The 27,396-nt window shown below is 39.4% G+C and overlaps 2 protein-coding genes across 2 annotated transcripts in view; both read left to right on the top strand.

Annotated features, from left to right (window-relative positions):
* MRPS6 (mitochondrial ribosomal protein S6) overlaps positions 1 to 27,396 on the top strand; it is a 90,501-nt gene that overhangs the window by 8,853 nt on the left and 54,252 nt on the right. Inside the window, exon 2 of the mRNA XM_072615774.1 lies at positions 33 to 740. Coding sequence (XP_072471875.1) covers positions 33 to 740 — 708 coding nt within the window. The remainder of the gene's footprint in view (positions 1 to 32; positions 741 to 27,396) is intronic.
* Positions 605 to 26,909, top strand: SLC5A3 (solute carrier family 5 member 3). The gene is made up of 2 exons (XM_072616860.1): positions 605 to 740; positions 23,723 to 26,909. Exon 2 carries the CDS (start codon positions 24,063 to 24,065, stop codon positions 26,214 to 26,216), a length of 2,154 nt encoding a protein of 717 aa, XP_072472961.1. The 5' UTR covers positions 605 to 740; positions 23,723 to 24,062; the 3' UTR covers positions 26,217 to 26,909.

Below are 27,396 nucleotides of genomic sequence, written 5' to 3'. Positions count from 1 at the left end.
GTTGTTTCATTTTTCGTAATTTCGGAGCTTAGCTCCAGAGCGTGGTACATAACAGGCACTTCATAAAGGCTCGTGGACTGACCGTTTTGCTCCCAGGAAATGTTAACGTCCCCCCTCCCGCCTCCTTCACCCTTGGACCGGTCTCCAGCAGCTCCCGACACCGGCCTGGGCCTCCCGGACGGCGCGGCTGGCGGCCCCCTTCCCCGGGGGTCAGTGCAGCTGCCCCAGGGAGGGAGCGCGGCCGCCGGGCAGCTGCCAGCCCAGGATGGAAGGGACTCGCTAAGGGCTGGAGGCTTCCAGAAGCCTGGGTAGTAGGCGGGGGCAAGGCGAGAAGGTGCCCTGCCTTCGTCGCCGCCCCAGGAACCCGGGCCGGACTTGACGGCGGCTTCCCGGGCCCAGGGTGGGGGCGCGCAGGACGAGGGACCACGTGCGAGGCCGGGGGCGGGGAGTGGATGAGGCGGGGGCGGGGGCGGCTGGTTCGGCGGAGCCGCCGCGGCCCCTTTAAGGCCGGGGAGGAGCCTGCCCCGCCGCGCATGAAAGAGCCTCTGTGCGCAGCTGCGGGAGCCTTTAAGCCTGGACACCCGGGGCTGGAACTTGCCTTTGCTGCTGGGAGCCCGGGAGCCGCCGTTCGTCCTTGTCTCTCCCCTTCCCCGCCCCGGGACCTCCCGCCGCCCGCGCGACCCCGGAGCCCCGGGATGCCTCGCTACGAGCTGGCTTTGATCCTGAAAGCCATGCAGCGGGTAAGTGACCCGGCCTAGCCTCGCTGCCCCCGGCCCAGCCTCGCTGCCCTCGGTCCCTCCCCGCGCCCCCTCCCCGGCCTCTGCCTCCGCCTGCCTCCTCCGCAGCTCCGGCCCCCCGAGCCGGCGCGGGAGAGGGGCTGCTGCGCTTCCCACTGCCCTTGGGCTTCGGGGCGGCGGGGGGTGCCCGGGGAGGACGCAGCCGGGTTCATTCATTGCTTCCCGCTCGTCCATTTCACACACGCACACACACGCGCGCGCACATGTTGCCCGCGCCTGGCAGGTCCCGGGGCGCGGGTGCGCGTCTGCCCGTGCCTGGAGCCGGGCTCGCGCTTGTGTTTCTCTAGTAAATGAGTGGAAGCGCGTGGGGGCGTGGGCAGCTCGGAGCGGCCGAGGGGGGGCTTGTGCTCTGGGCGGCCTTGGTCAGTATTTCCATAGCGCTCCGCCCCCGGTGACCCCTTTGGATCTCCTCACCCCACCCGGGAGGTAGGCGCTATTGTTAGCCTCATTTGACAGATAAGGAAACTGAGGCTTCGAGAGCTTTCGTGACTTGGTCCAAGGGCTACTACGTGCCTGACGCTGGATTCTGAGCCGAGGTCTTAATGACTCCAGTTCCAGCGAGGGATCCACTGCGCCACCCTACACACACCTCCGACGTGGATCCGTGTGTGAGAGCTTGGCCGCGTGTTTGTCAGCCTGTAGATGTGTGCCCTCCTGTGTATGTGTACGATACGGTGTATTCTTGCCTATCTGCCTGTGATCTCGTGTGTGTGCGTGTGTGTGTGCGGGAGAGAGGGGGGAGTGGGTTATGTTCATTTCTCGAAAGGGAGGGTGGTTCCACTCACTCCCGGAGTGCCAACTCTGCACCATCTGTAGACACAGGTATGCCCACTTACGATAAATGTGGAACTTAAACCATAATCTTCTTGCCAGAAGAGAGAGAGAGAGAGAGAGAGAGAGAGAGAGAGAGAGAGAGAGAGAGAGAGAGAGAGAGAAAGAGAGAATGAGAATTAAACTGTATGTTCTCTGCCCATCCTTGAGCTGGGAAACCTTGCAATGTTATTACAAAACAAACAAAACCAAACCCAACTTTCTAATTCCATAACTATGGTATGCTTATTGTTAATTTTATATTATTCTAAGTTCTAGTGAAATGCGCTCCTAATTTTTACTCACATTTTTAGATGCCTCAAATCTCCTCAGCCTGTTTTTGTTTTGAATGAAGTATGCGTTTTGAAACTTCAGCACACTCAATAAAATTATCTTTGAATCCTCATGTGTATTACTCTTTTGACTTGCTATGTCTCTGACTTGAATGAATATTCATAGAATGAAACTTTAAGGTGGGGGGAATTCCACTAAACCCTCAATGTAGTTCTTCATAAAAAAAAATTAGTAAACCTGAAAGTTTCTATGTATCTTCTGTGTATATTGCTTCTTTGTATACAGTTGCTATCCTAATCTTTATTTTATTCATCCAAAGATGGTTCTTTCTACTTCTCTCTGAAAAATTTTTACTGTGAGAAAAAGAAACAGAGCCAGGGGCAGAGAGCAGACAGACAGAAAGAGAGAGAGAGGGGATGATAGAGACAGAGAATCAGACCAAAAGGTAGAGGCAGAGACTGCCTCAAGGGAGCTTTTGATGACCTGCTACATAGTACACAAAGTTACCTTGTTTTGTGTTATTGTGTCTGATATCTTAGAAATTTGGGCTTTTCCCAGGAACTTCCCTTGGTACTTAAAAAAGAAGTCTGAAAAAAGTGCCATATATGTACTTTGATATTATAATCACTATTTGCAGACACATTTTCATATCATAGCTCCCTATGAAACTTTGTTAATTTTAGAATGTGAAACAAATAGTGATTGAACATCTTCAGCCTTTGAGTATGGCATATAATATGCTAATTATCACAAGATCTAAAGAATTTAATAAATGCCCCACAAAAAGAAAGCATTTGAATAATTTGCTAATTTTCCAAGTTACTAGATATTTTGAGTTCTGCCCTGGGAGTCTTTGACCAGGCATAACATTGTGTCCCTCACTCCCACCTTTTCTTTGAACTTGAGAAAATAAATCAAGAATTTGAAGTTTATGAGACCCCCAAATAGTACTCCTTCATATTTTCCCAATTCACATAAACATGAGATTTAATTGGGGACAGAAAAAGGAATGGGGTGGGGTGGATGGGAAAGCAAGAACTGGAGATAAACCCTTGGTTGGAAATAAGGAGAATATTGTGCCATTCTCAAGCAACCCATGTATTATAGAAGGTATTAAAAAATTGGTTTATTGGCTATTGGCATCCTCCCCCTTGCTACTTTTTTCTCGTTAATCTGTTTATTTTTATGTAGGTAAATGGAAGGTGGGCATAAAAATCTTGTTAATCAGTATTGGCACAGCCTGTGTATATTTGAATTTTGTCTGGAAGCCAAGAGCTAAGTTAAGTCACAGCCACTTTATCCATACAGTGTGTCTGCAGGCACATTAGTTAAGTTTTCCTTTTTCTCAGCTAGTTGTCAAGAGATCACAGATAGGTGGGAAGGCTACCTAAGTTTAGGGGTATGAATGTGGGTACCACCAGACATCAAATAATGTTGACTTAATCACTCTTGTGTCGTTAATAACACTGATGGGGGTGGGGTATGCTTGGAGGAAGGAGAATTGTATGGAAACTCTTGTTGAGTTTTGTATTCATGTTCCTTGGTCACCAGGGTTTGTAGAGGGAACATTGCCAAAATGATGTTATGGTTGAAAAGGCTGAAGAAATTATCTTGGATTTAAAGTGGGCTAGGAGTAAAAGGTATTACATACAGCTCATACTTTTTCTCTTGCCTTTTTGAAATGTCTGATATGTTTGTGTAATGAACATTTGAGGTTTTCCTGGTTTCAGAAAATTTGTTGTGCTTAAGTTATTCAGAAAATTGGGATTTGAAATTCTTAAGATCAATAGTTGTAAAGATCAGCTTGAACTTTTATAGTGTATATGTTGTATCCCATGTATAAAATATTAGTTTTACAGAACCCAGATTAATAGGATTATACATTTAGAGTTGTAATTTTAGATGCCATTCCTGAGGACTCCTCACCACAATTTTACAGATGAGCAAACAGACCTAGCAAGAAATTATCTACTCATGGTCACAAATGTACTAAGTAACAAACTTGAGATTTGAACTCATGTCTGCCGACTCCTTGTCTGGGGGGAAAAGCTTAATTGACCAACTGATATTTATGTTGCTACAATGTGTAAAAACATGGAGACCACTTAAATAATGAAAAATAATTTGTGACTTAAGGGATAATTGCATCATTAGTGCCTTTAGGTTGGATTGGATTGGATACCTCAAAGTGTTTCTTTCCCATCTGTTTCATGCCTATTGTGTGTTCATCCTTTGTTGCCAAAGAAGACCATGCCATCAGAGAAATAACGACATGACTTGTACTTGACTTTGTTTTGAGTGAGGGAGGGCTGTGCAGGTCACCGGCCATCTGAATCCAGTGACCAGATATTCATCAGGATGACTGGAGATGACCCAGGATGAGGCAATTGGGGTTAAGTGACTTGCCCAAGGTCACACAGCTAGTGAGTGTCAAGTGTCTGAGGTGAGATTTGAACTCAGGTCCTCCTGACTCCTGCACTGGTGCTCTATCCACTGCACCACCTAGCTGTTCCTTCATGCCTATTATATTCTGTAGGGGAGTGGGTGATTCTCAGTCTTTCTGAAATTATGACATCCATTGTTTGGTTTCCTTTGGTGGTTACCTCCACCACTCCTTTCTTCCTCCCAGTACTAGTGACAGAAATCCTTCTTAAATGTGAAATATTCAAAACACAATAGTTTGCGTCTTTCATCACCTGTAAGGTACCTGAAAACCATTAGGCTGTGGCCAAGTCATGGGGAAATCCCTGCTATACATTTCAGGATATATTTTAGTACATATTTGAAACACAATTTAATGTTAGTGAATTCATGTTTGAGCTAGGGAAAATTTTAATGAGATGGAATGGAATGGAAAAACCTGAGTCTTTAATAGATGCCAGGCTCTTGTGGAATAGTAATCCTCTGCAAAAATAAACAAATAAATGAAAAATTTGCAAGTAAAATTTAGTTTGAATTTAGGTGTACATGTTTTTAGGACAAGGACCTTTAGCTCCTTCGGGTCCTTCTCTGGCTAAAAATGCCTTAATTACGTTTTTAATTCTCAGTTGTTAAGCATTGCATAACAGAGTAGTGGAAGTCATATCATTTTTTCCGATGCAGTTGCTTAAAATAGTGAATTGTAGTGGACATCATCCTCTCGGTTTATGCAGGTTAGCAACCTTGGGGTCATCTACTTCTCCCTCAGTCCAAATATCCAGTCCATTGCCAAATCTTATCCTGTCTGCTTTCACAACATCTGTGGTGTGTCCCCCTTCTCTCTGCTCACACAACCACCACCCTTGAGCTGACCTTCATCACCTGTCCCCTAGACTATTATAGGAACCTTCCTTATTCACATCTCCACGCTGCAGTCCATCTTCTCTTCTACCAAAATAAACTTTTTAAAGAATGTCTCTCAATGTCATTTCCTTCTCCAGCTCATTTTACAGATGAGCAGAGGTAGACATGACTAAGTGACTTCCCCAAGGTCGCACAGCTAGGAAGTGTTTGAAGCCAGATGTGAATTCAGGGAGACTCCAGGTCCAGTATTCTTTCCATTGCACCACGCTTGTCATCTGTTTGGTACCTACTTATATATGTATTGTCTCCTTGACTGGAACAGGGCCCAGACTATTTTTGCCTTTTTCTGTGTACTCAGCATTTATTTAGACCAGTACCTGCCACAGAGTAAGTGCTTGTTGGTTATTGATCAATGTGGCCCCTCTAGATTGCTAATGCATTCTTAGGCCACATTGATTTAAACTATGATGTCTAGAATAAGAAGGTAATATAACTTTTATTTTGTGTTGATTGGAGAGCATTAAGCACTAGGAGCACTCTGATAACTGACATTTACATAATGCTCTCAGGTTCACAAATTGCTTTGCTATATTTCATTTGTAAGATAGGTTCGGATAGTTATCCTCTCTGTTTTACTGGAGGGAATCAAGGCTCTAAGAGAGGGTAAGTACTTTATTTTGTCTGTGGTTCCTGAGCCAGTAAGTATTGTAACCCCACTGGGGCGACAGCTGAAATAGTGAGTTTTCCATCTCTTGAAATGAATTGTTAAAAACATTGGCTGAATGGATCATTTGCTGGAGATATTGAAGAGAGGGTTCCTTTGTTGCATGAGAGATCACATTTTGATAACCTTTAGGCGTGACGATTAAAAATAAGGATATGATTCCTAATTTGAAACAGTCTTTAGAAATAAAATTAAAGTAGCACTATGTTTTGGGAGAATGTGAGAACATAACAAAATTTTGGTTGGAAGAGATAAGGTTTAGTAAGGAGATAGAGGGGAAATCCTAAAATGAAAAAGTAGATTTTTCAAAAAAATTTTGTTGGCAAGAAGAATAAAATAAGACATTTTGGAGAAAAAATTAAATATATACATGTATTTGTATATGTATGCTGTATTTATGCATGCATGCATACATATATATGTATTGCATTTTTACAGATCAAAAAACCATTATTAGGTTTAGGAATACAATGAGGTCCTAATTAGTGTTAATGAAGAATAATTGCATAATTTAGTTTACTCAGAAAATTATCATAGTTTATGAGAAGGCTCTGGGCTAGGATGAAGGGGAAGAGGGATTGGAAAACTTTTTTACCTTTTGCCTTTGCCTCTCTACCCAGGTATTTTAAACTTGGCAATGAAAAATTAATGGCTTAAACAATAGCTTCATGTAACTTAGGTATTGAATGAATGCAAGCTAGTATATACAAGCACCAAATTATCCTTCAGCAGTGTAGGAGCAAGTGAGTTCATAGCCCCTGTGGAAATATGTAAAAATAATAAACATTTGTGTTACCCTTTTAAAAAGTTGTACCATCTGTTAGGCTGGGTTTAAGGGAACAACTAGTTAAAATTATTTTGTTTTGTTAGAGATCTTTTGGTTTTCTTTGACAATTTATGACCATATCTCAGTCTTACTGCCTTGTCGGTCTGTTTCAATTCTAATTTGGTGTGTAAGGATCCCCATATTTTTTATTTTTCACAGTGGAAGGAAAGTTCCTCTCCCTTTCTAAAACAGACTATTGTGGGATCCTATGATCTTCCAAAAGTAGATAAATATTTGTTTATTGCACTATTGGGGAAATAGAGAACTCTGATGCGCAGATGTGTACAATAGGTAAGCCATGATTAAAGGGGAAGAAGAGAGTTGTGTATATGTAATTTTGAGGAGGGGTTCTTGGAATCAAGCAGTTTTTATGTTACCAATCAACTTTCTGTTCCACTTTTCTCATAGATAATTCTCATGTTGGCCCATGACCATGGTACATGTTAATTTCATTTTCCTCTATTTGTCTGTACCCTGGGCCTCTGGGAACTTTGGAAAGGAGGAGGTTTTGTTTAGGGTGTAGAAGGAAATTGACTGTGATATAAATGTTTAGAACTTTAAATCCTTGTGAATGGTGTATATCAGGTCTTTGCCCTTGGGCTACTAGCATCATTTACCAGGTCTCTAATCAGTAATCTTCTAAGCCTCATGCTTGAAATCAGACAATTAAAACTAGATATTCAGCTGTTAAAGGGCTTGAAGGATTCCAACCTTTCACTGTGAGGCCTTTATTCTTTAAAAAGAAAGGGTTATTTAACCCTATGAAGTGATTGAAAGGTTTTACTTCTCAGAGCTTTGTGAAATGATGAGGTTGACTTATAAACATACATTTTGTGGAAATGGTTTCTGAATATTGCCCAAAGTGAACAGTTCTCTTAAGAGCTCTTTCTTCCCCTCCCCATACTGACTGTTTGCTGCCTCTCCTGCGCATTTACTAAATGCTGCGCTATTGATAATTTGTTTTGGTTGATATAGTGAGGAAATGACATGACCAGTGCACAGGGACCCGGCACCTTTTCTCTAATTTATACTCTGTAAGAGTTGCATTTTATGACTTGGTCGATATCACCCAGCCAAATCTGTGTCAGGTAGAACTTGAACCCAGGCTATTCTGATTGTGAAACTGGCCTTCTGTCCATTCCATCAAGCTGTCTTTCAATTAAACATCTAATTTTAAATAGTAATTATATATAATTATAGGCTTAACTTTTAAGGAAAGATAAATTTGAAAAGGATCTGTGATTTTTTTCAGTGTAACAATTCTTAGGCAGCTCACAACAGGTCCCTGACTTAGGGGCTGTCTATAAATAGAGATTACAAGTCATTTTCCCACCCCTGTCATGCTAGTGTGAGGCAGTATTTGAACCCAGGACTTCCTTACTCTGAGCTCACTACTCTTTCTACTATGCCATGCTGCTTCTATGTGAAGTTATCCTCTCTCCCCCCTCTTTTGTTGTCTGGACTTTTCATTTTTTTGAAACCCTTGTGTTGACATTTTCCCCTTTGTTAACTGGTCTGTGTTCTTGCTATTTGTCCTTCATCCAGTGGACCATGGCAACAGTAAGGTGATGTTATGACTTGCAAGTGAATTGGATTTAAGTGAGGGAGGTCTGTGCAGTCACCAGCCTCACTCTCTCCTCCTGAGCCATCTGGCTCCATTGGCAAGATAGAGATCAGGATGACTGGAGATGGCCCCCATGCAATGAAAGACCTTGGCCTGTTTAAGCCAAAGTCTTTCCTAAGTCTTAGTTTATCTGTAGATGTAGAGTTTACGTCTTCTGGATCTAAACCAAAATAATATCTTCTCATCTAGTACCATACTTTTGTTCATTTCATAACAAATACACTTATATAAGGCCCGATAAATATTACTTTATACTTGGGTATTTGTTACATAAATCAAAGTACACCTGTACCTTTTCTTTAAAATTTTATTTTAATTGATATATTGCCCTTTATCATTGTTTGTGTTTCAAGATTTCTCTGAAGCTTTAAGTCTTTTTGTAAGAAATACTTAGAAGTTCATTTTTCTCCCCTAAGTTATTCTTAGTTGTAAGCCTCTTGCCTTCTCCCTTCTTCTTTTCCTTTCTCTCTCCATGTCTGTTTCTCTCCCCCCTTCTCCACATAATACATGTGTGCGCACACACATGTACATATGCCACACATACATATACATACATACACACATGCATTTCTTTACCTTCCATGTATATTGAATATATTTTATTCCAAACTCTTTGCTCCTTTAGAATTTTGGCAATTTTTATGGCGGTTATGGCCTTGCTACTTGAATTCTTTATTGCTGGCTTCTTGCATTATTTCTTTTCTTTGACCTGGAAAATCTGAATTTTGACTCCTGGGAGTTTTCATTTTGGGGGTTTCTTTTAGGAGGTGATGGATGGGTTCTTTCTACTTCCACTTTGCCCTCTGGTTCTAAGAGATCTGGGCAGTTTTCTTTTATGATTTCTTGAATTTTTTTATTTGGATATGGCTTTCAGGTAGTCCAGTGACTCTTAAATTATCTTCCAGGTCACTTATTTTGGCTATGAAATGCCTTACATTTTCTTCTCTCCCCCCTCCCCCCCTTTTTTAAAGTCTTTTCACTTTATTTTAGTGTTTCTTGTCATTATCTGCTGTTTGGATCATTCTGATTTTCAGGGAGTTTATTGCTTGGTAGGGTTTTATATTTCTTGTGCCAAGCTGTTTTTTTTTTCTTCTAATTCTTCTGTAGCTTTTGTTTATTTTCCTATTTTTCTTTACTGTTCTCATTTTATAAAAATATTTTAAATTAAAGGAAAAAAACCTCTTGTTTCGTCTCTGATAAATTCTAGTTGAATTTATACCCAACATGTGTTTTTCATTAAGGCTTCTCCTGTAGATACCTTAGTTTTATGGGTTTGTGTTTTGAATAGCCCCATCACAACAATAGCTTTTTATGGTGGTATTCCTATTTTGTTTTCTTATTCTTCCAGCCGACTTCCTGACTTTGGACTTGGTGTTAGGGCCAGGCTATGCACACTTCTTCAGGGAAGGGCTGAACTGAACCTCTTTTCTTGGGATGTTGAGGTTTGTGTTATTCCAGGATTTTATGGACAACTCAAGTTTTCTTTGTCCCCAAATTGGTTTGATCCAGGTCTAAAGTCTGAAGGGTGTGTCCCCCACGCCTTCCTATAGCTGAAAATATGTGGTGTTGATTACATTCATTTATTTATAGGGTATTTAAGTGTCTAGTATATGAATGTGATTAATAATATTTAAAGTTCCTTCCAACTTGTAAAGAACTTTTCAATTCTTGTAAAAAGACTTTTTAGATCTTATTGTCACAAATTCACTTAAAGAGTAAATAAATTGCCTTATGAATACCCATGTCTCCTACTTTGTTGACCCTACTGTATGTATACATACTACACCTGTTTTGTACTTTACACTGCTCAACATTAACTTTTTAGTGAAGATTGTCATTGGGATATAGTTTTAAAAAAAGGCAGAGGACTAGTGTACAAAGGAAATGTGTTCCTTTTAATAATTTTACTCTAGTGCAAGAATTGTTTAATCTTTTTGATGTCATGGACACTTTTGTTAATATGGTGAAGCTTATGGCCTCTTTATCAGAATAGTGTTTTTAAATGTATAAAATAGGATTGCAAAGGAAACTGATCATACTGAAGTGCAATTATCAAAATTTTTTTTAAAAATAGTTCACAGGTAGCAGGTAAGAAATTACTCTGCCCTCTTGAATGTTTCAGAATGAACTCTGGGAATAAAATGTGGCTTATTCAGGGACATCTGTCACGCTTCTGAAGAGCCAGAGTAGGAGAAGCTGGCCACTTTTTGTTTTGTGAATCTTAATTTTTTTTCTGTTATCTTTTGTCTTTGATGACCTTTTCTGGTTTTATTTTTGGTCTACCAGTAATACCTGTTAGGTATGCAAATTTAGTAGTTAGTTTGCCTGTTAATAATACTCTGGTTACATGGGTTCCTGGGCACATCATTACTTTGCAGGTAATCACTGGCCCCTAGGCATAGTGTAAGGAATTGGATGAGTAGCAAAGAGTACAGGTTTGTTTTTAATTAGTTTCAATCTTTGTGAGCCTTTTGAAGGAAATGGTAAATAATAGTCTATGTCCCCCAAAGGATATGAAAGTTATTCTTAGTGTTTGCATATGTATGTACCTATGTGGAAAGTGACTTTTTTATTCCAGTCTTTTTAGCCTAAGATTGTTGTATTTTGAGGTAGTGGTAGTAAACTCCTTCAGGGCAGAGACTGGTTTTATTTATTTTTTTCTTTCTTATATATGTGTCTAGCACGTAGTGGATATACAATAAAAGCATGCTGATGGGTGTTATCCTTCTTAGTTAACTTAAATAAAGTATAATTTAACTTACTATAATTAAAATTACAAATAACTTTTTTTTTCAGACAGGAGTTTTCTTCTGTTCTACAAAAGTTCCATCAGAGAGAAGTCTGACTATAGAGAATTGGACAAGCAGTAGTTTGAGCCATAATGCAACTTAGAATAAAATATTTTTGACTAAAACTTGTCTAGTTTTCATAGACCATTTTTCCTTCTCTTCTGTGTGCCCAGATGACTGCTTATTTCAAGTAACCATTATTACAAGTTAATGTATACCTTTGTGCAAAACACTGGAAGTTTGAATACCATCTCTAGGCATGGTATAGTTTCTTTAGAAAATGATGCCTCCCCCAAGTGTGTTCATTAATTATTGTATGTCAATATTGGCATTGCTAGTATCTTTTATTACCTGTTAAACATGATGCTTTATTGGGTGATTCCTTACAAACTGTATAATGATCATTTGTGTTTTTAACATTTTCACTTTTTTTTTTTGGCCTTTAAGGATGCCGTTTTTTTTGGCCTAGTAACTTACTATAGTTTTCTTCTTAGTTTAAATTTTATTAGTGTTATGATGATTTTATTTGGGTGAAAATGCATAAATGACTCCCCGTTCCCCCAAACCAGACAATCAAGACTGAAAGACCTGAGTGCTTTTTTATTTTTCCCTATTCCTTCAACAAGGGCATAATTTTCTGTGTTCTGAAGAGTCCTTTTTAGATTCTCCAGATCAGCACATTCTTAGAGTGATTATAAGACCTTAGTTATAGGTAATCCCTAACAACTTTTTGAAGACTAGCAGTTTTGTGTACAGAGAATACAAATTTTTGTTCAAGTATGATCAGATCAAATGATATTTAATTGTAGCGCATTTCTTTTCAGTCTTAAATGCTTTATAAAATGGTTTTTTAAACAGTAAAGAGCAAAGTAGTTGAGGAAGCCAGAATAGAGGAGAATTGTATATCAGAAAAATGTTCACAAATTCTTTGCAGATCTTAATGTTATAGAACTAATTACCTATTGTGACGTGTTAATGTCTTATTTTCTGATTGGAGATGATGTAAAACCTGCCTTGAAATAATTTTATACATGATGTTTTTAATCTTTTCTTTAAATCCAATAAATGCAGGCAAAACCTCTTCATAAAAAGTAGTTGCATGGTATAATGGAAAGGATGCTGGATTTGTCATTAAAGAACATGAGTTCAAATTCTGACTGCCACTGTGACCTTGGGTAAGTCACATTCTCTCAATAGCTGTTAGTAAAATGAAGGTATTAGACTGGAGAGAAGTCAGGGTAGGGGTGGGAGAGAACCTTAGAGATACTGATTTTAGGGCTAGGAGGCACCCTAGAGATCTCCTAGTCCAACTCTATTGTTTTACCAATGGAAAATTTAGACCGAGAGGTTAAGTGATTTGCCCAAGGTCACACTAGTTGTGAGCCTCAGAGGAAGGATATAAATTCATGTCACCTCCAGTACCTCCTCCTTTTGCACTTTGCAACAAATTAAGTCCTAAACTTAATATCAGTGATACTATTCAAAAGGAAATACTGTCCTCAGTGTGGAAATCCTTTCTAAATGAAATCTGTAAGCAGTGTGAGGGTAAAGTATGAAGGTGAAGTATGATTACCGTTTTATGGTCCTACAGTTTAACTTGAGCAGTTATGCTAATTTTAGAATTCTTTCTCATTGGGGACATGACGGCATGTTCAAGATTTGTCACGTGGAGAAGAGATTGTTCTCTTTGGCCTGAGAGGATAGAATGGAAACTAGGAAGAGCCAGTTGCAGGCTTGATGTCTGGAAAATTTTCCCAATAGTTTTAGATATCCCAAAGTAGAACAGCTTGTCTTGGGAGTTTATGGATTGCCTGTCCTGGAAGTTCCTGAAGTAGAGACTGTGCAGCTGCTTGTTGAATATGTGGAGATTCCTTCATCCATACGTTGGACTACAAAGTTGCTAAGGTCTCTTCCAACAATTATGTAGTTCTGTAATTTTCTGTAATCTTCAGGCAAACTAGCTTTAAATCAATTTAGAAGCAGGATTCTCAAAATGTGGTTGATATTCTACAGCATTATCCTTGTCTTTTGTTCTGACTCCAGAACCAAGATGACTCCATCCCTGACACTTTTTGGGACAAGTTACTTAAAATCACTACTACTTCCTCACAAACTCTCTTAATAGAAAGAGGTACGTCACCTGGAAGTTTCCCATACTCCAGTATAGATCCCTGTTGTCTCCAGGATCACATATCAAATTCTTTGTTTGGCATTCAAAGCCCTTCATCAGCTGACTGCCTCCTTCTGCCTTCCCATTCTTAACCTTATTCCTTGCATATACTGTGTGATCCAGTGGCACTGACTGTCTTTCGTTGCTCTGTCTTCCAGCTCTGTACATTTTCATTGGCTATCCTCCATGCCTAGAATTCTCTCCCTCCTAGCTTGCTTGGCTTCCTTCAAGTCCCAGCTAAAATCCTACTTTCTGCAAGAAGCCTTTCCCAATCCCTCTTAATGCTGATGCCTTCCCTTTGTTGATTTTCTCCAGTTTTATCTTGTGGTTTCACAGCTAGTGGTCTGTTGTCTTCCCTCATTAGATTGTGAGCCCTTGAGAGCAGGGACACGCCTTTTTCTTTGCATCCCCAGTGCTTAACATGTTAACAAAGCAAGCATTAGCTAAGTGTTTGTTGACTTAATGCAACTGCAGGATCCCCACATACATAGGAGGGCCTGCTGTAAAGGTTCTTAGATCTGTTTTCTAAAAGGAAAGCAGCTTTTGAGGGGTCAACAATCACTTTAATCAAGCACTTTCTTCAGAGAAAATACAAAGAGAAAATCAAAGATCAACCAACAGACAGGGTTTCCAACTCTCTGTCTGTAAACAGTACATATGTCACAGATCAACAGACAGATCCAACTGTCTGATCATACATACATAGGTCAGAGAGAAGCACCAAAATCTGGGTTTTCAAAGACAAGGGGCTCCTTAGTGGCTGCCCAGAGTCTAGTCTTGCCAAACAAACACTTCCAATGAGTAAGCCCCAAAGCAAAACCTCACCTCAGAATGTTTATACACTTTTCAGAGCCAGAGGACATCATAACCCTTGAGAACCTGTGCTTCATTAGAAATTAAGGAAAGGTGTGGGCCTCCCCTAATCAGGCTTTCCTTAATGGGCTGGTCCATCAATGTGTGGGGAAATTCTTTAACTCTCATTAACATTACACTTGAGCATACCAAATGGAATTGTCTTTTAGTCTCCATCCCCATTTTATTTTTGTTCCTTCAAAGTACATTAATTTAGGTGATAAATTTCCATTCTGCCACAGAATATTCTTCTAGTTGTATTGTGAGATAAACAGGTAATTTTAGTATATTGCTCATTTATTTGCAGCATTAAGCATTTCTGTCATCAAAAATCTTGGAAAGAAACTAAATTGTTATCCATTTCCTTTCTAACCTTGATAAATTTCAGTGAAGAAACATCTCCCAAGTTAGAGGATGTTCAGCAAAGGCTTACTTGCCTGCTAAAAAGTGTCTAGTTGAGAGAGCTGAAAGACTTTGGCCCACCAGAAGTGTGCTTTTTTATTTTCTGGCATGCTTCCAGTTGGAAAACTGAAAGATAACCTTGTACAGTTGTGCCTCCAGGGAAGGTGAAGTTAGAACCTGGTGGGAAATATGTGTGAGTAGAACAGAAAGAACACGGGAATGTGAGCTCCAAGGTTGTCCTGGTGGATGTCCTTGAATAACTTGCTTTATCTAGGTGACTTTGATCATTAGCTCTCTGGTAAAATAGAGGGGTAGTTATTTAAATTTGTCTCCCTGTAATGGAAAGAAAATAGATACTTACAAAAAATGCTCATTTAGCTTGTATGCTTTAACAGGTGAAAAGTAGTGTGATTTGAGAGACTGCTGGACTCCATCTCTGGAGAAGACAGGTGCAAATCTTGCCCTTGATATTTCCTAGCTGTTTGATTATGGGAAAGTCACTTAACCTCAGTAATCCTTTGTCAACTTTGTTAGGAGAGAAGTGACTTGCCCAGTGTTAGTTGCAGTCTGTTAGCAGAGGAAATTCTTGCAGAGGACCTTAGGAAATCACAGGTCCTTGATGTGTACTGATTTCTTAAGTTTTAAAGAGTATTTTATCCTTTCCTTAACAAAGGTATGCCGGAGGGAGTTGAAATGCCTCATTAATCTTTAAGTATGAGCATTTACACCTTGGAAATCAGAAAACTTACATATCAGGACTTGATTTATTGTTTTGTTGATTGTCTAGACTTAAGAAAGTGATGGAGAAAATGTTAATTATGGAGATTAAACTTAAAAATGCTTCATGTGTACAAATTTTTTTTTGAAAGCTGGTTTTTAAAACATTTACCAGCATACCCACTGCTTATACATCACTTTAATTTCCATATGTATTCCTCCCCTTCCCCTACTCAGAGAGCCATACAATGTTCCTTACCCATAATGTGCCCTATGAAGGGCAAGAAGTATTTTTTATCTCTTCTTGAGAGATGAGCTTAGCCATTATAGATATATTTTATAATGATAATATAATTTTAATTCAGTTACTGTTTTTATTTTTTGTTCCTTCCATTTAGATTGTAGTCATTACTCACATTGTTTGCCTGGTAATATTTTATTTTTTCCAATTATAGATAAAGACAATTTTTGGCATTTGTTTTTACAAAATTTGATTTCAAAAACTTTTCCTTCCCCACTTCCTAAAATGGTAAACAATTTGATGTAGGTTTTATATATATATATATATGAAATCATGTAAAACATATTTCCATATTAGTCATAGTTGTGAAAGAAGAAACAGACCAAAAAGAAAGGAAACATGAAAAAGATGAAGTGAAAATGGTATGCTTTCCTCTGTATTCAGAGTTTTTTCTTCCATCTTTCGTTCCATCAGTTCTTTCTCTGGATGTGGCTAGCATTTTCCATCATTAATCCTTTATAAGTTGCTTTGGATCATTATATTACTGAGAAGAGCCCAGTCATTTGTGGTTGATCATCATACCATGTTGCTGTTATTGTGTACAATAGTTTCCTGGTTCTTCTCATTTCACTTTGTATCAGTTCATGTAAGTTTTTCTAGGTTTTTCAGAAATCTGCCTGCTCATCATTTCTTATTGTACAATAGTGTTCGTTAGATTCATATACTACAGCTTGTTCCGCCATTCTCCAATTGGTGGGTATCCCCTCAATTTCCACTTTTTTGCCACCATGAAAAGATTATTGTTATGGCTATAAAGATTTTTGTTTGTGTAGGTCTTTTTCCCTTTTCCGATGACTTTCAATAGATGTTGCTCGACTGTCCTTTGTTTGAATTTTTGTTGACTGCTTTGCTAGAGTCTTAATCCTATTTAATTAAAATAAGGAGTGTAGTGTTTGTATGATTTTTTTCAAAACCTATTTGTTCTTCTGCCATGTTTTATCTTCACATCCCTGTGAATCAAAGAATTTTTACAAATCAGAAAACTAAGACAAAAATAAGTCATGTGCACAATTAGTCTTAAAGCATTTTTGATGTCATTGTCCTGAAAAGTGGTGAAAAATGTTAAGTTTTTGAGATGAGAAATTTTTGAAGTGGTACAAAAGCTGCCCATGTGCTTCAGTGAGTTCTTAATTTATTAGTTTCCTTCTTTGTGGGAGCAGTCATACTTACTTACAGGCAGATGAATGTCTTTGAGTTTAAGACTTAAGAAAAACTCAGGGGACCTTTCCATTTTTTTAAAAAGGAAATACCATGTTGATGTGGAAAGAACACTGAATTTAGAGTTAATGGACCTGGATTCAAATTCACACTGCTAGTTACTACCTTTGTGGTCTTGGGAAAATCATTTCTCTGTACCTCAGTTTCATCAAATGTGGAAACTGGACTTGATAGAACCCAAAGGCATTCATATTGTAAAGATGTCTCTTTAGCAGATCAGACCCTCTTAGTCTCCCACTCAAAAACCTTCAGTTGTTCCCTCTTCTTGTCTTTAGGAAAAAATAGAAACTTCCCTGTTGGATGTAGAAAAGCCTTTCACCATCTCTTCTAGGTTTCCAAACTGTTTACTAGCCTATTTGCTATTCCACCCAAACGTCATTCTGTATCCTGCCTTTGTACAGTATTTCCTTTTGTTACCTCCCTCTTCTTGAATCCCTTGTCTTTACCGCTGCCCTCTGGAAACTCTAGCCCTCTTTGAGCTCAGCTCACGCACTATTTTGTACGTGAAACCTTTCCTAATGCTCCTTACCCTCTGCCTATTAATGCCCCTCCCTAATTTATTTATATTTTGTATTTAATTTAATACATGCAATTTCCCATCCAGTAGAATGTAATCTCCTTGAGGTGAGGGACTGTTTTGTTTTTGACTTTGTATCCTCAGCTTCTAGCCCAGTGCCTGGCACATAAAAGGTCATCAATGAAGTCTGCTTGAATTGAAATGCAGGGAAAAAGACTAAAATGAAAGGTGACGAATGTAGTAATTCTTGGAACAAACTCTGAAAAAGATAAAAGCTGGGTGAAGATAAGTGGTTCTTTCCTGTGGGTACGATGGGTAAGTGGTGTTTCCAAGTAGACTAATTGTGTGCATTATGGATGAAAAAAAGATTTTTATCTGGCCAAAGAATATTCTGTGCGGTTTTTTTCTTCACTGTTGCTCTGCCTTTCCCATCTTCTTAGAACTCCTTCTTCCTGACACATCTATAGGATATGTATATGATTTGGAATGATGACCTCATAGTAGTGCTTCTCAGCATTTCTTTCAGTTTTCTGACTAGAGAAGAGAGGCTTATGAATCTTTTTGCTAGTCAATAACTGTGTGACCTCAGTTGAATGATTTATGCCTCTCTTGACCTTATTTTCCTTACCTATAAAATGAGAGACTAGATAATCTTTAAGATTCCTTCTTGCTCTAAATAAATGATCCTAAATTTTTTTATGACTAGCTAGACTTGGAGCCAGAAGACCTGATTTCAGATCCCATTTAATAGTTGCTAGCATTGTGGTTGTGGACTTAATTTTACCTGCCCCCACTGTCTCAGAACCTCTATATCTTTATCACTTCTATTACCTACTTCACAGCTGTTTGTGAAGAAGGCGCTGTTAAAAATGGGGGCCATTTCCATATACATTTCAGTGTCATTGCTGTAATTGCACTTTTTTGGGGAATGTAAAATTATTCCTTAATTATGGAGATTCAGAGAAAACTCTGCGAAGTAACCAGTCTCCCCTGCTTTTCAGAGCTCTGATTTATTCTATGATTTTTCAGTGAGTTAACTTGAAAGCCAGCCCAGTAAAAATAAATATAAAAGCATAAATTGGTGACAGTCAAATTTTGACTGAGGAAGAAATTGTCTATTTCCATATATTTTAAGAAAAATGGATGTTTTACCATTCATTTTACTATCACAGTAGATATGTATGTATATGTATAAAATAAAGGGATGAAAGCTAGGAAATTCCAAGTATACTTGATAGAGGGCACTCAGTGATATTCAGTGAAATCAGCAGACATTCATTACGCATCTACTATATGCTAGGGCTACAAAATTTAAAAAAAGAAAGAATTACCACTTTTAAGGAGCTTATATTCTGTTGGAGGGAGTGTGCAAAACAAGGATATGAATTCTATAAAACAAATGCAAAGTAGTTAGGGAGAGAATTCAAAGTTGGAGGGATCAAGAAAAGTCTTTAGAATTAATGGATTTGGAGTGCAGGTAGGTAGCTGGTACAATAGATAGAGCACTGGCCCTGGAGTCAGGAGGACCTGAGTTCAAATTTGGCCTCAGACACTTACTAGCTGTGAGACCCTGGGCAAGTCACTTAACCACTACAGCCTAAGGAAGAAGTGATTGACTGTATTGAGTGGATGTGGGGAGGGTGTGCATATCAGTCATGGATGATAGTTAATGCAAAGGTATGAAAAAGGGAGATAGAACTGGCAACAAGAAAGGCCAAGTTAACCAGACTGCAGAGTTCAAGGACAAAAATAATGCATGATAAGGCTGCAAAGACACATTGGAACAGAGTGTGAAGCGCTTTAACAACTAAGCAGAGGACTTTATGCTTTATTCTAGAGACAGTAGGGAGTAGGAGAGTGACTGGGCAGATAACTTAAAGAAAATCACTTTAGCAGTTGTGTGAGGGATGAATTAGAATAAGGAGAGGCACAGATCAGGGAGACCATTGCACTAGTCAGATGGGAGATGATGAGGACCTGAACCAGGATGTGAGTGGCTCAGAGAGGAGGCGCATATGTGAAAGATGCTGTAAAGATAGAAAGTGGAAGACTTGGCACTGATAGGATTATGCAGATTGAGTGAAGAGTGGAGGATGACATTGAGGTTCTGAACCTGGATAATTGCAAGAATTGTCACATCTTTAAAAGTAGAAGGGGATTCTTTTTCAGGGAGGATTGTGGGAGTGGGTAGAACCATGGCAGATCTTTTGACATCAGAGAAGAAATGGATAGATAATAGAAAAACTAAAGATTAGAGAGAGTATAATAGTGTGGTCACTATGCTGGAGAATGACTGCTGATTGCAGAACCAAGGGCAAACTCAGTGAATGGCCTCTTTTGTCAATTAAAGATGAGGGGAAGACCTCACCTGAGAGGGTGATGGGAAGAAATATTATGGGAGGTTTGGGAATATAAAATAGTAAGCAATAATGGTGTAGTAAAAAAGAGACTGGATTTGGAGTTAGATGAGGAGTTCAAATCCTCTGTTTCCTAGTCTTCTTTTTTAGTTTCCTTATCTAAAAAATAAAGTTATTAGAACAGATACCCTCTAAGATGTGAGTGCAGTAAAGTTTGCAAAAGATTTTGGGTAGAGTGAGACAGATAACATTTCTGGGAAGTTTTCCTTTATGATTTCCTGAAACATGAATAAATGAAATAGCTTAATTGCTTCCTGTGTGCCATGGACTGGGAAGACAAGTAGGAATAGTTTAGCAGTCTAGGAGCTCCTGCTGTAATTGGAGAGACAATGTGAATTCAGCTGCAAGGCAAATGGTAAGGTCCTAGGGGCCATGATGGTGCATCAGCAGGTCTGTTGGCAGTGCCTAGGGGGCTTAGAAGATAAGGACAGCAGGGTACATGCTAAGGCATCATCATTTTCTGTTGCATCAGAAAGTTTGTAATTGGTGACTCCTGCCATGACCAAAGAGTGTGAGCTCCATTTTACTCTTCCTTCTGGGAAACTGTGGGGGTGAGGGAGGGGTGAAGGTAAGGTAAAGGACAAAATGCTTTCATCCTAAATTATCATGTACTTTTGTTACTTGTTGCATTCTCCCAATGGAACATAAAGATGCAGTATTGGAGCAGAAAGAGCCCTGACTGTGAATCAGATGCCCAGGGTCCAAATCCCACCCCAGATACTTACAATCTTTGTGACCCTAGGCCTCAGATTCCTCATCAATTAAATAAATGAGGTATACTAATAAACTCTGAGATGCCTTTCAGCTATAGATCTAGGATCTTATGGTTCCCACAAAATCAGGGATTTTTTTTCATTTTTGTTGATGAAATTTGTGGTCAAGGAAATATATGCTAGGAAGAAAATGGACTGGTTGTGTGTGTAGTGCAAGAAATGACAAGTGAACTGCCAGAGTACTCCATGGGTTACCTTTGTGATGTCAAGAGAAAGTGAGGCAGCCTCTATCACATTTGTTGGATGGCCCCTGCCGAATTTATGGGAGGACATGGATGAGCCATATGGCATGGGCAGGAATGGATGGGTTGTAAACTGCGTTGTTGGAGTCATCTTCCAAATAGATAATATTGTGGCTATCTGACTCTACCAGGGCCTAGCTAATATCACACATTATGCATAGTGTACATTTAAGCATTTGTTGAGTTGAATTGAGTTCTTGCTTTTCACAAAGCCCAATAATTAACCTAACATCTTCCCTGAAGTTTTCTCTCCCAGCCTGCCTTCTGTCCAACCCTTGTTGGCAAGTCACTTAACCTAATTGGGCCTCAGTTTCCTCACCTATATGTGGCAGATGGGTGGCGAAGTGGATGGAGAGCAGGGCTTGGAGACAGGAAGATTCATCATCTTGAGTTCAAATCTGGCCTCAGACACTTAGCTTTGTGACCCTGGGAAAATCACTTTACCCTGTTTGCCACAGTCTCCTCATTTGTAAAATGAGCTGGAGAAGGAAATGAAAAACCACTCAAGGATATTTGCCAAGAAAACTTCAAATGGAATCACAAAGAATAGGACAGAACTGAAAAACAATTCCTCATCTGCAAAAGGAGGGAGTTGAATTCAGAGGCTTCTGAGGTCCTTTCTAACTCTAAGTCTCAGATTCTTAAACTGATACGTCCTGAAGACTGATTGCTTTTAGTGTACAATGATTCTGAATCTTTTTCTAGCTATTTAATTTTCTGGGCATATTTTTCTGTTTCCTCTTTATATTTCTTGCATTCTTTGCCTTATTCATAGTTCTGTTTGCCAATTGCTACTGAATCTGTTGTCTTACATTTTCCATGATATTTCTAACCTATTTAGTTTGATTGTTGTGTTGACCTAGGTTTTCTTATTAGTTGCTTTATTTTGTTTTGTGATAATTTGGGCTCATTATATATTTCCTTTAAAGAGTTTGTCTATTTTGTTATATCTTGAAAAAGCTAGTTTTGTTTTTGGTGCTTCTGTTGGTGTTGTGTCTAAGTATATTTTTTCTTCCGGCAGATTTTCCTCTACTTTTTCATGATCTGTAATACTTCCTTGTAAAAGAAAATTCTGACATGTTTTTTTTTTTCTCCTAAAACCAGTTTTTCCTTTCAGGGTTTCTGGTAGTTTGGCACACTGGTCACTGGTTCATTGGTTTGCTTCATTTTGGATTGTTAACCCCATTAGAATGTAAGCTGATTTTGAGACAGGGTTTTTTCATTTATTTTACTTGTATCCTCAGTACTCAGCACAGTGCCTGGCACATAGTAGCTACTTAACAAATACTTGTTGATTGATTCCTGTTCTTCTTTCTCTCTATTTGTGATGTGTTCCTTACAGGGATCTGGGGCTTTGGGGATCATGGCAGTAATATTAAAGTTTGACTAGCAGGGTCATACTTTTCTTGTAATTATGGTTAAAGAAATCTTGAGTTATTGATAAATTAGCACTCTCTCCTTACCCTGCTTCCTGAAAAGTAGCATTTCACCAAAAGATTTTGATTCAATTTCTTAACTGTTGTTGAATAAATGCTTGTTTTAAATGAATGTATGTACCCATGAGTAACTAGCTAGAAAAGGGAGGCATGGGAATTAAATGAGGTAGTTCTAGTTAACTTGTGAAATTTATTAGGACCAATTAATTTTGGATCCACAGTAAATTCCCTTTTTTTTTTATAACTTTGTGGAAAATGTATATGAATATGTGGGGGGAGAGGGAGGAAACTAAAAATAATTATTTTAAACTGGATATTTTAAAAACAATGTTTTTTGTATCTAGAACAAACAAATTCACATATGATTTCAAGCTATTTAAATATGGCATGAATTAGTTCAAATGTATGTGTGTGTTCGTCCTTCATTGCTGAAGAAGAAAATGCCATCAGAGAAATAATGACTTGACTTGCACTTGACTTTGTTTGGAGTGAGGGAGGGCTGTGCATATCATCAGCCTCACTTCTTCTTCAGAGCCATCTGAATCCATTGACCAGATATACAATATTATTAGATGGTTGTAGTAACTTTTTATGATATTCTGACATAGAGAGGGAAGAGCTGGTCCAGGAGTCAGGAAGACCTGGGTTCAAGTTCCTCCTCTGACATGTCCTCTTGGGCAAGTCGCTTAAGTGCTTAGTACCTCAGGCAGTTCTAAGAATGGAAGTTGCAGAGCAGGTGTTACCTACCTTTAGTTAGAAGTCTCTTCACTGAATTCCCTTTACCGGTGAAATCACAGGTCCAGTGACTTCCTCCCCCTGTGTATTGAATAAGAAGAAAGTCAAGCTATCTTTTAAAAAAGGCAATATCAATTAAAAAAATTATAAACCTTTTGTCTTTCTACATAGTACAGTATTTAGTCTTTTTTTTTTTTTGGTTTATATTTTGCTTAGTTTTCTGCTAGTTTTTATAGCAAAGTTGGACCATGTCTAGGAGTAGAAATAGAGCAATGACTTTTTCATTTGTGTAAGGCAAAGTGAAATTTTAAGGGCCCAGCAAAAAATGCCTCTTGTTGCCATGAGTGAGTGGATCTGGGCAGTATGCTATTACCTACCTTAAATTGATATTTAAAATTTTGTTTTTGACTAATTTCTCTGAAGAGTTCTAAAGGTTTGCTTTATAAGACAACCTTCTATAAGACTGTTCATGGTGTATGATTCTGAACTGTTGGTAGATTAGTGTTAACTGTAAGCTGACTTTGTGTTCCCTGCCAAACTACCTGCCCCATATTTTGTTTTTTCAAAATGAAAAGTATTCTGTGTCAGATATGAGATGGTAGTTTATTCTTGACTAAAGTGTCTTGTTGACTAGAATTTTTGTGTGATTCTCCAGTTATATTTTGAAAAGTTTTTCTTGTTTTAATTCCTACTTCTTGCTCCATTTGTTTGCCAGACTTTAAAAAAAAATTTCCTCGTGGTTTGGTGAAATCCTTCTCTAATTCAATCTTTGTCTTTTGTCTTTGCTGCCTTGCAGGGTTGGTACAGTAGGCCTCACTAGACTTAGCTGCAACTCAGAATTTCTCCTTCAACAACTGAGTAAATGCTGATGGTCTTGTGGAATGTGGATTAAAAGTTCGGGCTAAGTTCTCAAAATTCCAATTAAGAAGCGGAGAAAAATTTTAAAAACTGTCTCCTTCAAAGTTTGTCACAACCAACAGCATCAAGACAGCAAATCAAAGGACAAAGACTTTGACCTGCTATATTACTATATTTAGTCCAGTCCACGTATGGCATAAAGACTTGGCTGGGGGGACCAAAAAGTAAAGTTGAACACATCTGTCATTGGAAGCTGTTGACTTAAGAAAGTTACCAAAATGAGGGCCGTGCTGGAGACAGCAGACATTGCCATTGTGGCTCTGTACTTTGTGCTGGTCTTGTGCATTGGGTTTTTTGCCATGTGGAAATCCAATAGAAGCACCGTGAGTGGATACTTCCTGGCAGGGCGCTCTATGACCTGGGTAGCTATTGGTGCCTCTTTATTTGTAAGCAATATTGGGAGTGAACACTTCATTGGGCTGGCAGGATCCGGAGCCGCAAGTGGATTTGCTGTAGGTGCATGGGAGTTCAACGCCTTATTGCTCTTGCAACTTCTGGGATGGGTTTTCATACCAGTCTACATCCGGTCAGGGGTGTACACCATGCCTGAATATTTATCCAAGCGCTTTGGTGGCCATAGGATTCAGGTCTATTTTGCAGCCTTGTCTTTACTTCTCTATATTTTCACCAAGCTTTCGGTTGATCTGTATTCAGGTGCCCTCTTTATCCAGGAGTCTTTGGGTTGGAACCTTTACTTATCGGTGATCCTGCTGATTGGAATGACTGCTTTACTGACTGTAACTGGAGGCCTTGTTGCAGTCATCTATACAGATACGCTTCAAGCTTTGCTCATGATCATTGGGGCGCTTACACTTATGGTTATCAGCATGATGGAGGTTGGTGGGTTTGAGGAAGTTAAAAAAAGATACATGTTGGCAACACCTAATGTGACCTCAATCTTGTTGACTTACAACCTTTCCAACACGAATTCTTGTAATGTCCACCCAAAACCAGATTCCCTGAAAATGTTGCGTGAGCCAACAGATGAAGATGTTCCTTGGCCTGGATTCATTCTTGGGCAGACCCCGGCATCAGTGTGGTATTGGTGTGCTGACCAGGTTATTGTGCAGAGGGTCTTAGCTGCCAAAAATATCGCACATGCCAAAGGCTCGACTCTGATGGCTGGCTTCTTAAAGCTTCTGCCTATGTTTATTATAGTGGTCCCAGGGATGATTTCAAGGATACTGTTTGCGGATGACATTGCTTGTATCAACCCAGAGCATTGTATGCAAGTCTGTGGCAGCCGAGCTGGATGTTCCAATATTGCTTATCCGCGCCTAGTGATGAAACTGGTGCCTGTGGGCCTGCGGGGGCTGATGATGGCAGTAATGATCGCAGCACTGATGAGTGATCTCGACTCCATATTTAACAGTGCCAGTACCATATTCACGCTTGATGTATACAAGCTCATTCGCAAAACAGCGAGCTCCAGAGAGCTGATGATTGTGGGGAGAATCTTTGTGGCCTTCATGGTAGTGATCAGCATCGCTTGGGTGCCAATCATTGTGGAGATGCAAGGAGGCCAGATGTACCTTTATATTCAGGAAGTAGCTGACTATCTGACACCCCCCGTGGCGGCTCTTTTCCTTTTGGCCATTTTCTGGAAACGTTGCAATGAACAAGGGGCATTTTATGGTGGAATGGCTGGCTTTGTTCTAGGGGCTCTTCGCTTGATCCTGGCGTTTACCTACCGTGCCCCAGAGTGTGACCAACCTGATGAGAGGCCGGCCTTCATAAAAAATATCCACTACATGTATGTGGCTACAGCTTTATTTTGGATCACAGGACTCATTACTGTGATAGTCAGCCTTCTCACACCACCTCCGACCAAGGAACAGATCCATACTACCACTTTCTGGTCTGTAAAAGTCCCCGACAGGAAAGAGAGCATCCCACGGGAGGACCCATACAAAATGCAGGAGAAGAGCGTCCTGAAATGCAGTGAGAGCCTCGAGGGTACTAATCACATTGTTCCTAATGGAAAGTCTGAGGAGAACCTTAAGACCATGCAGCCAGAGGATATCAACCTCTTGATGCCAGGCAGAGAAGAAAGCAATCCAGTATCTTCTCTAAGTCATTCTGAAGCTGAGACACCAGTAGACTGTTACTCCAATGGGCAGGCAGCTCTCATGGGTGAGAGAGAGCAAGAGAAAGAGGTTGAGGGCAGACACCAGTACTGGAAATTCATAGACTGGTTTTGTGGTTTTAAAAGTAAGAGTCTAAACAAAAGAAGCCTCAGAGATGTGATGGAGGAGGAGGCTCTTTGTTTACAAATGTTGGAAGAGACTCCCAAAGTTAAGTTAACACTAAACATTGGACTCTTTGCTGTCTGTTCACTTGGAATCTTCATGTTTGTTTATTTTTCTCTGTGAACTTTTAAGGGGATGGTGAGACACTAGCTTGAGAGGATACTTCCTTTGAGAAAAAAAAATGTATCTGTAACTGTTGCATCTCTCAGGCATTGTTTGTTCTGAGTTTTTAGCCAAATTTTACTTAGCAAAAAAAAAAAATCATCTATTTGCAAGACTTTTTAATCTACCCAGAGTTGAACAAAAAAACAATATTCTTCAGTTTAAATGAAGCAAAACTTTTTTTTAGCCTCCTCAGTTGTACAAATGAAATTAAAGTTTTCCTTCAATACCAAAGTAAAGAAAATGATTTTATCTTAATGTTATACTATGAGAGAACCTAGACCATCTACCAATGGGACCTTTAAAGCAGAATATATTTATTTTACAATACTTTGAACAGATGTATAGTATACACTGCCAAGTCTGGGTAGGATTTTTCACACCTCAGAGTATAAGATGCTTTCAAATGTAATTCTCTTGCATCTTCTTAACCCTGTTTCCCCCACCCCCATTCAGTTTTTTCTAAGGAAAAAAAAGATTCTTATTGCACAATCAAATTTTGCTATAAAGCTGTTTATTGGAACTTGTGATAAGTCCATCAGAATGAGTTAGCCAGTTTTATTGCCAGAATTTGTAAGCCAAGAGTCTTTGTGAAAAGAAAGCAAAATTTTTCCCATAGGTGTTCTTGCATCAACTGCTATAACAAGATTTTGAGAATAATTTCATGTTCCAGTTTCTTTATTTCCCTCTCTCCTTCCATACAAAAATACTGGGCCCTTGCAAATTGTCATCATGCCTTTCCCTTAAGGGAAAATGAGAGAACATGAATGGTACAGTTTCTACATGAGCGCTATTACTGAGACAACTCAGAAAATAAGTCCTGCTGACAAGTTGGTTGACTGTCATCGCTGAAGAGGATGGAAAACGTTCCTGTGATGGCATGCTGTAAGGAGAACCCTCTTCTGGTATTGGAGGTGCTCCCTTTGGAGGAGCTGGTTGACGTGGCCTGGCTCCTGTCTAGCTTCAGTAACTGAAATCAGAGTTCCATGTCTTACACCCATTAGTAGGGAAATCGCAAGCTGACTACCTTGGTTGAGGGTTGGCACAAAAGCACACAGAGCAAATCCATAGTTACCCTCTCTTACTGAATCCTGTATAGTTATATTGGTCTTTAGTTACCACATCTTTGCCAAAATAAAAA

This window comes from Notamacropus eugenii, chromosome 5 (genome assembly GCF_028372415.1).
Source record: "Notamacropus eugenii isolate mMacEug1 chromosome 5, mMacEug1.pri_v2, whole genome shotgun sequence".
Taxonomy (NCBI): domain Eukaryota; kingdom Metazoa; phylum Chordata; class Mammalia; order Diprotodontia; family Macropodidae; genus Notamacropus; species Notamacropus eugenii.
This window is presented reverse-complemented; position numbering and strand designations above follow the sequence as displayed.

Bases quoted from the DNA above. Each gene is read 5' to 3' on its own strand.
- SLC5A3 (XM_072616860.1), top strand. From the start codon at position 24,063: ATGAGGGCCGTGCTGGAGACAGCAGACATTGCCATTGTGGCTCTGTAC.